The 13,752-nt window shown below is 49.2% G+C and overlaps 2 protein-coding genes across 2 annotated transcripts in view; one reads left to right on the top strand and one right to left on the bottom strand.

Annotated features, from left to right (window-relative positions):
- The window catches only part of LOC306815427 (class I histocompatibility antigen, F10 alpha chain-like), a 235,813-nt gene that overhangs the window by 146,481 nt on the left and 75,580 nt on the right, over positions 1–13,752 (bottom strand). The gene's annotated exons all lie outside the window — the stretch shown is intronic.
- Positions 7,437–8,413, top strand: LOC306815417 (olfactory receptor 14I1-like; the record flags this gene model as incomplete). The annotated part of the gene is made up of 1 exon (XM_079331980.1): positions 7,437–8,413. Exon 1 carries the CDS (start codon positions 7,481–7,483, stop codon positions 8,411–8,413), a length of 933 nt encoding a protein of 310 aa, XP_079188106.1. The 5' UTR covers positions 7,437–7,480.

Genomic DNA, 13,752 nt, shown 5'->3' on the forward strand with positions numbered 1-13,752 from the left:
TAATCCACATCGATAACTCCAGGCTCAACAGTTAGTCCCTGTAAAATAGTTGAAGATCGTCCCAATTATAAAGCTCCGTAAGATTGTCCATTTAAAATTAAAGGTCCACAAACCCCAGTAGGAACCTTTAAAGGTTTAGAGTCTTTAAGTACAATGTCTATTGCGGTTGCCAAGTCCAGGCCGAGGCTCCCTCTTTGTGTCTGGCTGAAGTTCACCAGCAGGGAGCAAGGAACCTGTTGCAGTGGCTGGCTGGCGTTTGCAGGCAGGGAACAAGGAGGGGCTACTGGAGGTACTTGGGTGACTTGGTACGCAGTTGGTGTCTTCGCGCTGCATCCCCTCACGCTCGTCTGTGGAATGTGAGTTACGCTGACAGATACAGCACCAAACATTTGTAGTTTGACAGTCTCTTCATATGTGGCCATTCCGCCCACATTGAAAACACCTCACATTGGAGTGAGACTTGTTAGCAGTCTGAAATTTATGTGGCTTTAATGGCTCAAGTGCAGCAACAGCAAAAGCTTGATCCTGAGACTGCCTGCCTTTTAGAGTTAATGTTAAATCCTTAACAGCCTCAACTAACATAGCTTGAGTTCCTTGTGGAATTTTACTCATACGATCTAACAAATCCACTACAGTCCAATCACCTGATAATGTAGCTATTATCGATCTTACTTGTGCATTGCTATTTTGTATAACACATTCCTTAAGCTGTGGCCCCTGCATATATTGAGGTACTCCCGCTCTCTCTATTGCAGCAGTAAGCTTGTCCACAAAACTAGAAAATGGCTCCTGTGGACCTTGTCTAATATGCATATAGGATGGTAATTCTCCTCTCTCAGTTCTAACTAAATCATATGCAGCCCTAGCTAATCTCATTGCCTCCTTTACAATATCTGGGCCCAACAATGCTTGGGCGTCTATCCTAGCAAATTGACCTATTCCCACAAATCTGTCCATTGTGACTCCCCTAAGTGGATCATTAGATGCCCTTTCAATACGTGCAGATTCTTCACATAAAGCTTGAAAATGAGCCTGCCATAGCATAAACTGTGATTGTGTCATAATTAATTGAAAAACATTTTTCATGTCCTCTTGTAACAATAGTCCTGAACCCCAAATATAATTAAGCACTTCTTTTGTATGCTCCCCGTGTATTCCTGCCTCATTTACTGTACTAAGTAATTGCATTAACAACTTCCAATCCAAGGGAGCTATTGTTACCTGCATGCTTTCTGCAGTAGGAGAATATGTAACCGGAAATGTCTGCTGTTTAACTATTGAGTCTCCCTGCAATTTTGCAACAAAATTTTGGTCCCCAGCTGCTATTACTTCCCTCATGATTTTATTCCAATTTCTAGCCTCAATTCCTACTTTTATCTTTGCTTTTTCCTCAACTTCCTTATCTGAAACTTGCTCAGTTTGCTGTTTCATTATGTCCGTGGGAGAGGCAGAGGGCTCTTCTAAAGAAGGAGACTGAACAGCTGCGTTAGAAACAGATTTTTGTGGCATTGTAAATTGTGACAGAGTTGGTGGATCTGGAAGATTATTTCCTCCAAAAACATACATACCAGCTTGTGCAGTTCGCTCTGCAGCAAGAGGTTTACCGTCTAAATGTATGGACGCAACAGCAGCAATTTTTTTTCTCTGCCTGATATGCTTCAAAAGAGTTAAATATAGCCTGCCAAGGCTGAACTAGCCTTTTAGCCATCTTATCTTTCCGAATGATCTCCCAAGCTAAACAATCTCCTAGTTTTTTCCATTCCTCAACTGTAAAAAGCTCCTCAGGATCAATAAAAAAATCCTTTCTCCCTAGCATAGTCTAATAACTTTGCAAAGTCCTTCTTATAATCTATTTCCACCTTTTGCTTTTCTGAAAAGCATTTAAATAAATTAAAAGCCACTTGTCCTGTCTGCTTAGCCCTAATGTCCCCTTATATTAAAGTTTTTTTTAAACTAATGAAGGGGGCAGCTCAGGAATCAAAACTTGATTTGCGTGCGCACCTTACATTGCAGCCTTTACCACAGTCATGTGAAACGCTGTACGGCAGCGTAATCGGGACGGCGAGCCTCCGGAATGTGGAGTACCCAGGCACGGAAACCAGCAGTATGCCAGCATACAGGAATCTTTGCCCTCCAAGCACTGCAACTTGGAGTTTCCCCACTCACTTACCTCCAACGGTGCGGTGGAACGAGCCCTATGGTAGAAGCCCTTAGGGTCGGAAGCCACTTGTTTGGGCGCCACTGCGGGGGTGCGGAGCTGCTCGTGGAGGAATAGCGAGGGGATCAGCCAGACAATCAACATGATTGATAAAGCATAATCCAACTTTATTGAGAGCACCAGACAGTTTTATGGCCCAACACAGCATAAATCAGCATTATTCATATTAGTACAATCTTATTGTTTTTTACTAGGTACACTTTCTCTTATTATTGGTTATTGCAAGTGTGAGATAATCACGCATACTGAATTTCTAGCCAAAAAATATATGTGCTACCTCGCTGCTCGTCTTGGCTGCTACTTCCCTTATTCTTATACTTATTGCTATATAGTATCCGTTCCAGGGTTATACTTCGCTAGCTGTGTGCTTCCCTGGAAATTAGGGCCTTGATTGAACAATGGACATATGTATTACTTATCGACTAACTCTGCAGATTATGCTAGCTCTATTGCTTTTGCAAAAGTCTCTTAAAAGCAAACACTACTGCTCGGCAAAATCTGATTAAGAGCAAGGCCTAGCTACTACTTAGCAGGAGGTGCTCTCCTCCAACAAGGCCTCAGCCGAGCCATATCCACAGTTGTGTCTATGGCTTTCTAGCAAATTCTCAACAGATGATGATGAATTTTACAACTCCAGAGGCCTCTTCTTTCTTGACCTCTTCAGTTCAGGATTTCAGCAACAAACACTGATTAACATTTTTTCAAAGAAGGCAAACAAGAAAAGCCCCTGGGAATAATTAAGATTTTCAATTATTTTGTGTTTAGTTATTCAGATTTCAGAAGTGTATTCAAAGTTAATAAAATTTGTTGAAATGATGGAGAGAGAACTGTTTTGTATTGTTGTCTTTTCCTGTTTCTACATTGATATCAACAATATCCAGTTGATATTGACCCCCAGCACTTTCCAGTGCAGTCTGAATAAATATGAAAATCAAGATCCTTGAAGAATGACCATCAATAACACTTTGTCCCTACTCCTTTTCCATCATTTCCCTCATCCAAGCCCTGGAAGTCCTATGGATCAGGAATGGTGTGACCAGCAGGACCAGGACAGTCATTCTTCCCCTGTGCTCAGTACTTGTGAGGCTGCAGTTTGAGTGCTGTGTCCAGTTCTGGGCCCTCCAATTTAGGGGGGGCTAGACCATGTCCAGAGAAGAGCAACAAGACTGATGAGGGGTGTGGAACACAAGTCCTGTGAGAAGTAGCTGAGGGAGCTGGGGATGTTTATCCTGGAGAAGATGAGGCTCAGGTGAGACCTCATCACTCTCTACAACTCCCTGGCAGGAGGGTGCAGACTGGTAAATGTGAGGCTCTTCTGTCAGGGAACAGTGAAAGGACAAAACAACACTGTCATAAGATGCACCTGGATAGTTTTAGGGTGGACATTAGGAAATATTCTTGAGTAAAAGTGTGATTGGGCATTGGAATGGGCTGCCCAGGGATGTGGATGAGTCACTGTCCTTGGAAGTGTTTCAGCATAGACTGAATTGGCAATGACTGCCATGGTCTGGGTGACAAGCTGGTGTTGGGTCAAAGGTTGGACTTGATGTTCTCCAAGGTCTTTTCCAGCCTGGGTGATCCTGTGATGATTGTGACACTGCAGGGCCCTGGGGAAGCAAGGGGCCACTGTGATACTGCAGGGCCTCATGGAACTGAGAGAACCATGGTGACACTGTGTATGACATGGGACCACAGAGCCAAGGGGCCACTGTGACACTGTGGGGCTACATGGAAGCAAGGAGTCCATTGTGACACTCTGTGTCCTCGTGGAACCACAGAGGCCACTGTGACACTGCAGGGCCTTGTGGAACCAAGGGGACATTGTGACACTGTGGAACCAAGGAGACACTTGTGAGAGCCTGGGCCCAATGGAATCAAGAGGACATTGTTCCACTGCAAGGACTCTTGGAACTAAGGGAACAATTGTGACACTGTAGTGCCCCATGGAACCAAGGGACCCTCATGACACTGCAGGGTCTTTTGGAACCAGGGCTCCATTGTGACACTGCAGCACCAAGGAATTCATGGTGGCACTCGGAGGCCTCATGGAACCAAGAGGCCACTGTGACACTGCAGGGCCTTGTGGGACCATGCAGAGAATTGTGACAGAGAAGGACCTCATGTAATTGTGACACTGCAGAGGCCCATGAAAGCATGGGGGCAGTGTTGCTTCCAGGGACTCCTGGAATTAAGGAAACATGTTTGACACCATGATGCCCCTTGGGACCAAAAGGCCATTGTGACACTGCAGGGCCCAAGGATCAAAGGAACTTTGTGACACCAAAGGGTCCTATGGAACCAAAGGCACATTGTGATACTGGGAGTCCTCATGGAATCATGGAGATCATTGTGAAACTGGGAAGACTTCATGGAATATTGGTGAACTGCAGCTGGCTGGTAGTGTTGATTAGCTGTATGGTAGGAGATTTGTGCACAGGTATCTGGAAAGGCTGGATCCAGGGACTAAATCCATCAATGTGAGGTTTGACAAGTCCCAGTGCCTGGTACTGAACTTTTACAAAAAAAAACCCCTGCAGAGCTACAGGAGTGGGACGGAGTGCCTGGACAGGAGTGTCTCACAATGGACCCTTTGTTCCGCGAGTTACCAGTATCACAGTTGACTCCTTGGATCCATGAGGCCATACTATTAGCAAATCTCCAAAGTGTCAGAAAGTGACTCCTTAACACTAATTTGGTGTTAAAGAGGGCATCATTTATTCAGGCCTGAGATCCAACAGGGGATAACACCTAACCAACATGGATAAGTGATTCTAAAAGTGTGTTTCCCATATGAAGTTGCTACCTGTGACTTACAACTTACCCATTTCCATAAACTCCACCCCAAATTCCCAGTTTCTATCCTCACTTTTTCTATCACTGCACCCTTAAGGCAGAGGTCGTCTTCTGGTTTTCAAATCATCTCTGCTGGGAAAGAAGTCTTTCAATGCACTGCTCCTCTGCTTAAAGTTTACAGGCACAGCAAAATTGAATGATCCTTTTGGTATCAAGCCCAAGGCTTTGTGTGTCCAGGTAGAGGCAGGAAGAACTCAGAGCTGTCAGCAAAGGAAGGGGACAGTGAGGTGGGGCAGCCGGGGGATGACGACAGCCTGCAGGGACAGAGGGCAGGGCATGGACACCGTAGGACAGCCTGGGCTGCAGAGGGCACAGGGATGGGCAGCAGCTGAAAGGCCCTGCCAGAGCCAACTGCTGCAGCACTTGGGCCATGGCTGCTGACCCTGGGCCTGTGGCCAGCAGGGGACAAGTGAGCCTTGCTGTGCTGGGGCCTCATTGCTTCCTTGTCTCTGCTCAGCAGTCTGGCAGGGGCCGCCCCATGGTCCTGCCATTGGTATTGCACATCCCAGGAGCCCAGTGCCCTAGGAAGAGCCCTGAGCAATGAGGGAGGGACACGATGTGCCTTGCCAGGGGCTGGGGCTCACCCCTTGGCCCTTTGCATCCCTGAAACACATCCAGATTTGCTCAGCTTCTAAACTACATTTCCTTAGCTTGTTGTCACCTCTCATTATTACTTTAAGTGTTAGGCTCTAACTGGAATCTGGGGACAGTTTCACAGTCATGTCCCTCAGTGGGATCCATTAAAACTTCAAGAAACTTTGGATTTTACTCTGACTTTGAGTTCTTGAGAAATTTTTTGAACACTCTCTCAGGAACTGAGTTTGATGTAAACAACACCAAAGCCCTGAGGGGGTCATAAAACTTTTTGTGCTGTCTGTGCTGCTGAGCTGGGCTGTGCTTCTGGCACAGTGGGAGCTCCAGGCCACCAAGAAAAGCTTCAAAAAGTCAATTCTGCTGTTAAGCAGTTTCTCTCTCAGCCCAGCAGGGCTGAGGGCACTGCTTACAGGCTCTGAGGGGACAGGAGCCAGGCACAGACAGGCTAAAGGCAATCAGGAGTGGGAAGACATTGAGCTGAGACTTCACTTGGGGAAACATCTTCACAGCTCTCAACATGGTGAGTCTGTGGGTGCAAGGCAATGTCCCCTGTGCTCCTGGTGGGACCTCCTGGACCCAGCAGAGCCCACAGCCTGGGGGATGTGTCAGGAGAACTCTCACAGTTCCTCTGAGGGAAAAGACAAAGAGGAGGAGGATGTGCTGGAGAGCAGGGCTACCATGGGCACCGTCAGAGAGACATGGCATGATGGCTCTTGCTACCAGGGACAGCTGCAGGACTGAAGCTGGGGCTGCAGCTGAGGCAGCCGAGGGCTGTCCTGCAGAGCAGCTCCTGCAGCCCTCAGGGCTCTTGGCCAGCCCAGGGCATGTGCCACCTGCCAGGGGCAGCTCTCAGCCTGCCTGGCAGCTGCCCATGCACTGTGGGGAGAAGTTGGAGGAGGAAGGAGCCACCCCCATCAGGACAGATTCCTCCTGCTGTGCAGATGGTGCTGCATGGCCAGGGTTGCTCTCAGCTTTCTCCTCAAGGCAAGGGAAAGGGGCTGTCAGGTGTGTGTGTGTCACTGAGACTCCTGCACTGTCCCACTGGGCATCAGCAGATCTGCCTCACATCTTCATCACAAAGTGCCTCCTCACCCTCCTCTGCCTACAGACAGCAGCAGCAGCACCTTGGCTTGCAGCATCTCAGTTTGTGTGAGCTGCCCTTAAGGCCCTACTGGCAGGGAGATGCCCCTGGGCAGTGCCCTGTACGGGGAGGTGTCTGCAGGGCAAAGCTGAGCCCCCAGGGCTGTGGTGAGTTCTTGGAGTACTGGCAGGGACAAGGCCTGGACAGAGAGAAAAAGCTTGCAATAGGCACAGCTCCAGGCAACAGAAAGCCACATCAGTGCTGGATACCCTGACTCTCCTGGTGCCTAGGACAGAGAGAAGGGTTCAAAGAAACTGTCTGTGAAACTGGACCCTTCAAAGAGTTCTACTTATTTTTCCAGCACCTTTTCAGTGCAGTCACACTGAAATAGAGAGAGGTTTAATGACCGAGTGCCAGCTGTGTGGGACCAACAAGTGTGACTGCCCTGGGAGTGGCAGCACTGTATTCCCTCTGGGCTCCCCATTGTTCAGGCTGAGTTCGATGCTGAAAGAGGATTTCTGCCCCTTCAGTTAAAGGGACAATATTTTAACCACAAAACGCCAAACTAAAAAAAAAAATTAAGAAAAAAAAAAAAAAAGAAGTGATATTTCTTCAAATAAAGAGAATAATTTTTGAGTACATTAGTAAGAAAAAAACATAGCATTGACACAAGAAAATTTGTCCCAGTGTATCAATGTCTTCTTTCAACAGTCCAAAATGCCCAGAGTGAAGAAATGTCCAACAGCAGCTCCATCAGCCACTTCCTCCTGCTGCCGTTGGCAGACACGCGGCAGCTGCAGCTCCTGCACTTCTGCCTCTTCCTGGGCATCTCCCTGGCTGCCCTCCTGGGTAACGGCCTCATCATCAGCGCCGTAGCCTGCGGCCACCACCTGCACACCCCCATGTTCTTCTTCCTGCTCAACCTGGCCCTCACTGACCTGGGCTGCATCTGCACCACTGTGCCCAAAGCCATGCACAATTCCCTCTGGGACACCAGGAACATCTCCTACTCTGGATGTGCTACTCAGCTCTTTTTCTTTGTGTTTTTCGTTTCAGCAGAGCTTTCCCTCCTGACCATCATGTGCTACGACCGCTACGTGTCCATCTGCAAACCCCTGCACTACGGGACCCTCCTGGGCAGCAGAGCTTGTGCCCACATGGCAGCAGCTGCCTGGGCCAGTGCCTTTCTCTATTCACTGTTGCACACAGCCAATACATTTTCCCTGCCCCTGTGCCATGGCAATGCCCTGGGCCAGTTCTTCTGTGAAATCCCACACATCCTCAAGCTCTCCTGCTCCAAATCCTACCTCAGGGAAATTTGGCTTCTTGCTGTTAGTGTCTGTTTAGGATTTGGTTGTTTTGTGTTCATTGTTTTCTCCTATGTGCAGATCTTCAGGGCTGTGCTGAGGATCCCCTCTGAGCAGGGATGGCACAAAGCCTTTTCCACCTGCCTCCCTCACCTGGCTGTGATCTCCCTGTTCCTCAGCACTGCAATGTTTGCCAACCTAAAGCCCCCCTCCATCTCCTCCCGATCCCTGGATCTGGCCCTGTCAGTTCTGTACTCAGTGGTTCCTCCAGCCCTGAACCCCCTCATCTACAGCCTGAGGAACCAGGAGCTCAAGGCTGCAGTGTGGTCACTGATGACTGGATGGATGACTGATGACTGAAACTGGATGTTTTCAGGAACATTAAACTGCTTGCCAATCTTAAAAATTACTTGTAATAAAAGTAATATTTGATAGTTCTCATTGGTTAAATTTTGGAGAAACTTTTTCTGTTTGTCTTCTTTAATAATGTCCACAAAGAAAAATGTTTACTTGTGTCATCTCTCATTTTATTTGTCTCCCTCTTTGCTGTGGCTGCAGACTGTCTTAATGAGAGTCTATTATGCTGGTTGGCTTTAAATGAATTAAGGATGTCCCAGCAAAGTTTTGTCCAGAGATGACCCTTTTGTTCCCTTCCCTGGAGCTGCAGCAGCAACGTCTGTGTGCAGAGCTGGGGCAGATCAGTGCTGGCACAGCAGCTGTGCCCAGCAGCAGCAGCACTTGGTGTTGCCAGTGCTGCCCCCGTGCCATTGCCCCGCTGCCCTCCTGCCCCTCGTGTTGCTGCAGGGCCTGAGTGCTCTCGAGGCCAGGCACAGCCCTGGGGGTGGCAGTGCTGGGGCTGCAGCAGGGACAGGCCATGGGCACTGCTGGGGCAGCGCTGACACCTCAGGGCAGGGCCTGGGGGCTCCAGGCTCCTTGGTCAGGCTCTCTCCAGAACACTTGGCCAGGCCAGTGCTGAGCTGACAAAACCCCTGTGAGCAGCCCCAGGCTGGCCATGGGCAGGCTGGGGGAAAACAGCATGGCTGGTGCTCTGCAAGAGCCCTGCAAGGGGGAGATCCTGGCAAGGAACAGCAGAGCAGGGGCTGATCCATCCCCACTGCGCTGGACAGACTAGGGCAGCGTCACAGAGCATCCTCATGCACCTGCCAACAACATTCCCCCTCTGCAGCCCTGGCCTCTCCCCCAGCTCACACAGTTGAGCTGCATCCTTGCAGGCACAGACACGGCAGCACTGGCTCAGGAGCCCCTGTTTGCACTGCACAGAGCAGGTGTCAGCACCCCCATGGTGCTGCTGTGGGGAGATGGAGCTGAGTGAGCACAAATGCCATCAGTCCCTAGGGCCAGCAAGGGCTGGGGGACGGCAGGGAAACCACTCAGGTGTGTCGTGGCCTCTGCAGTCAGGCAGAAAATTTGTTCCATGAGCTGTGAGTTTCCAGTCCCACTGCAGATATTGTTTCTCAGAGCCACAGCTGCCTTGTAGCCACCCCCACACAGCCCTGAGCATTTCCTTTGATTCACCTTTACTTTCTTTCTTCTTTCCTGATCCACATTTCTGCCTCTTGCCCATCTGTGTGCCCTCCCCTACAAACAGCCCATCCCGATTTTCCCATTTTTCTCCGGCCCCACTTCCCATTTCAGTTCCTGAGCTGGCACCATGGGAATATCCCTTGGCAAGCAGGATCATCCTACAAGTGCTTCAGGAATTGTCTACAGGCTCCTGCAGTACCTCACGCTGCTCCCTTGCCAGAGGCACTACAGGCCAGGGGGTCACATCTGGGCTGCTGTGTCTGGGTGTGGGGCTCCCTGTTCTGGACAGTGTGGAGGGGCTGGAGAGCCTCTGCAGGACTGACAGGATGGGCTCTGGGGCTGTGTGGAGAAGCTGAGGGACCTGGGCAGCTGGACCTTGTGAAGAGGAGGCCCAGGGCTCATCCTGCAACTGCTGCAGGGGTGGTTTCAGAGAAATACTGAATCAGCCAGGCTGGAAAAAAACCTAGGAAATCATCAAGTCCAATCTGTGCCTTGACACCACCTTGTTCTGCTGAGCCTTCTCCAGGATAAGTCACCCCAGCTCCCTCAGCCACTCCTCTCATCACTTGTGTTCCAGATCCCTCATCAGCCTTTTTGCCCTACTCTGGACACGCTCCAGCCCCTCCATGTCCTTCCTAAATTGGGGGCCCAGAACTGGACACAGCACTCGACGTGCTTCCCAGCCAGTGCTGAGTACAGGTGAAGAATCACTGCCCTGGTCATGCTGGTCACACCATTCCTAATCCAGGCCAGGTTTCATTGGCCTTCTTGGCCACCTGGGCACACTGCTGGCTCATGTCCAGCCTGCTGTCCACCAGTGCCCCAGGTCCCTTTCTGCCTGGCCACTGTCCAGCCACTCTGTCCCCAGCCTCTATCACTGCACAGTGATTTGTGCCCAAAATGCGGGACCTGGGTAACAAGGTCAGGCTGGCAGGCTTGGATTTCCCCAGACTCTCCTTCCAGCCTTTTTTGGGGATTTGCACCTCCAATCTTTTGTAACCTCCCTGGTGAGGCAGGACTGATGAGAAACGATGGAGAACACCTCCCTGCAGTTCCCTCATCCCCCTAGTATAAATCTCAAGTGCCCCATAGAGACCTGAGAGTATCCGAGTGGTTCAGTAGATCAGCAACTGCTTCCTCTTGAATTATAGGGGTCTGTTCTACTCCCCGTCCCCATCTATCAGATCAGCAGAACATTTGTCCTGAGGACAACCTGCTTTGTTTTTGAAAATATGATAAGGAATAAGCAATAAGGAATGTAGGTTGTCCTTACCTCTCCTATTGCCATTAATGTACTTATAAAATAATTTTTGTTATCCTTCACACAGGTCGCCAGTTTAAGTCCTAATGAAGCTTTCACCTCTCTAATTTTCTTCCTACATGACTGAGCGACAACCTTAAACCCTTCCTGAATTTCCTGCCCCTCTGTCCAAAGATAATGCAACCTCTTTTTTCCCTGTATTCTTGGAAAAAGCTCCATGCGCAGCCAGGTCAATCATTTTCCTCACTAGCTCACTTTTGGCACACAGGGACAGGCTGCTCCTTCTCCTTCAAAGTTTCTTTCTTGTAGTGTGTCCATCATTCTTGGACCCCTTTTGTTTTTAACGATGGTATCCCTTAAAAATTCAATAGCTGATTTGGCACTCTCTGCACAAATCTACATCCTCAATAGGCCTAAGTCTTCTCTCCATTATTGCAGGGTAGAACTTTTGTTGATGCCTCTACTTCTTTCACAGAATAATGAAAACTCAAATATTTCATGGTTACTGTATCCCAGGAAGCCACCGACCACCACATCTCCCACCAGCCCATCTCTGTTTGTGAACAGCAGGAGAAAGAGCTTTCCTTGGGAGTGTTCTTCTGTCCTGGGGGTCTCTCTGGTGGTCCCTGGTGGTTGTGGACCCCAGTGTTCCAGTGGGCCTGGCTGAGTTGGCAGGACACTGAGGCTGGTGAATTCCAGTTCCCCTTCTTACACAAGGGGCATCATGTGGTTTCCAGAGGCCAGTGGTTTTGGAGAACAAACATTGTGTTAGCTTACCTGGGATGGGCAATTTATCATCTGGTACCATAAGGTCACAGAGTGGGCTATGACACCACAGAGTGGGTTTTATGAGGTCATCAGGCAGCTACTACATGATAGGCTGTCTCTGCATCATCACCTGGGCTGAGATCACTGGGTTGGTCACTCTGCCCCAGTCCCCCTCACAGTTTCCCCAGACAAGTCCAATGCTGTTCATGCCCAGCAGGGTCCCCTGTCCCTCTGTATCCCCCTGCTCCACCTGGAGCCACAGCCTCCCCCAAGGATGTTCCACAAATCAACCCCAGAGCCTGACACGGGGACAAGGGGCCAGGGCTGTGTGACCAGGACATCAAGGACGTGGATTATTCAGGTCACTGGGGCCTAGTTTGGGTTCCCCAGGGCAGGAAAGATGTCTGGCAGCTGGAGCAGGGTGAGGGAAGAGCCTCCAAGGTGGGGCTGGAGTCCTTTGTCTGTGAGGAGAGGCTGAGGGAGCTGGGCTTGTCCAGCTGGGAGCAGGGAAGGTTGAGGGGCTCCTCATGCCAGCCTGGCAGTGCCAGCCAGGAGCTGATGGAGAATACTGACCATCCAGACAGATTTCTACCCAGGGAGCACATACAGCAGAGGCTGTTGGATCAAGTTCCTTTGAGCCCAGAATATTGGCATTAGTGCAGCCTGTAGCTGTGCACAAGAGAGCTGTGCAGCCACTTTCTCTCTTTTCCTTCCTCTGGGCATGGAGGGAGCTCGTGACTTCAGCGTATGACTCGTGTGTGTGAAGAGCAAATCTGGGCAGAATCGGGGCAGGGAGGGTTTGGGGCATCATGGGATCTGTGCTGGACAGAGAACATGTTTTCTATTGGTCTGAGACTGTCTGCTGTGGAAAGGGGATGTAATAACCCTTAGAGGAATGACTTTGGTTTTTTATGGATCTGTGCCTTCCCTTGGTTTGTTTGCTGAAAATAAATGAACATCCTTCTGTGTCTTGAGCAGTTCCTTCTGCAAGGAAAGCAGGTGGGAGTTGGTGCCATGGAGCTGAAAGCTGCAGGCACAGCCTGGAGTGGAGGAAGCTCAGATTTGCACAAGGCTGCTTTGAGTGCCAGGGGTTGGATGGGGGAAATGGTGGGGTGGGGATAGGGACAAAGTGTGGTTGATTGTCAGCCATAAAGGGTCTTGATTTTCATATCTATTCAGACTCCATTAGGAGTTGCCGGGCATCAATGTCAACTGGAGATTGCTGATATCAGTGTATAAACAGGAAAGGAATAAATGTGGAAAATAAAAGATCTTCTCTCTTTTTGTTCTTAAATGAAATATGTTACAAATGGAATGAAAGCTTAGACAAGTCCTGCCTTATGCTCAGGTTTCTGGCAGTAGCTCCATTTCAGGTGGCCTGTAGCCCAAACTGCTCTTGCTCACAAGTTCTTTACCATGGCTGATTAGGTCTATTCTAAACTGAATTATTTGCTGAATGGATTCAACATAAACAGGCAAGAATCTTTAAATGCACTACTTACTCTACAGGATAAAAGTGCAGGTAGATACAAACACAGTGCACAATAAAGTTTCCTATATTACAGCTAGTGAAGAAATAGCAGAGATCAGGAGTCAGTGTAACTTACTACCAAACTGATGAGGGAGTGCACATGGAGCCCTTTCACTCAGCTTCCAGAAAAGGAACCATGAAGAAACATCCTTGACTTGGGAGAGAAGCCCTGCCCGTTTGCAGGGACTATGCAGAAGACTTCTGCTTTGTGAAAGTTTTGTGTGACTTTTATAGTTTGTAAAGAAAGTGAAGTGTAAGTCATTCAAGGTTTATCTCCCTTCAGCTGCTCTCAAGGCAAGATGTTCATGTTCAGCTGGGAATTCCATCTGCCTGACACTAGAGAGAACTCAGGAAAAGACTGATGTCCAGTCTGGGTTATCTCAGCAGTTGCTGAGAGGGGGAAGATGCCCTGAGTTATGGCCCAGATGATGGACAGAAAAGATGAGCTCTGCTGTGCCACAGGGAAAGTCCTGCTGCAGGAACCTCGTGGAACCAAGCCTCTGTTGTGACATTGGGATGCCTCATGGAACCAAGGAGACCATGGTGACACCAATGAATCTCATGGAACCAAAAGTCCATTGTGACAGATCAAGG

The sequence above is a fragment of the Erithacus rubecula genome, assembly GCF_903797595.1.
Source record: "Erithacus rubecula genome assembly, contig: scaffold_132_arrow_ctg1, whole genome shotgun sequence".
In the NCBI taxonomy this organism is placed as follows: Eukaryota; Metazoa; Chordata; class Aves; order Passeriformes; family Muscicapidae; genus Erithacus; species Erithacus rubecula.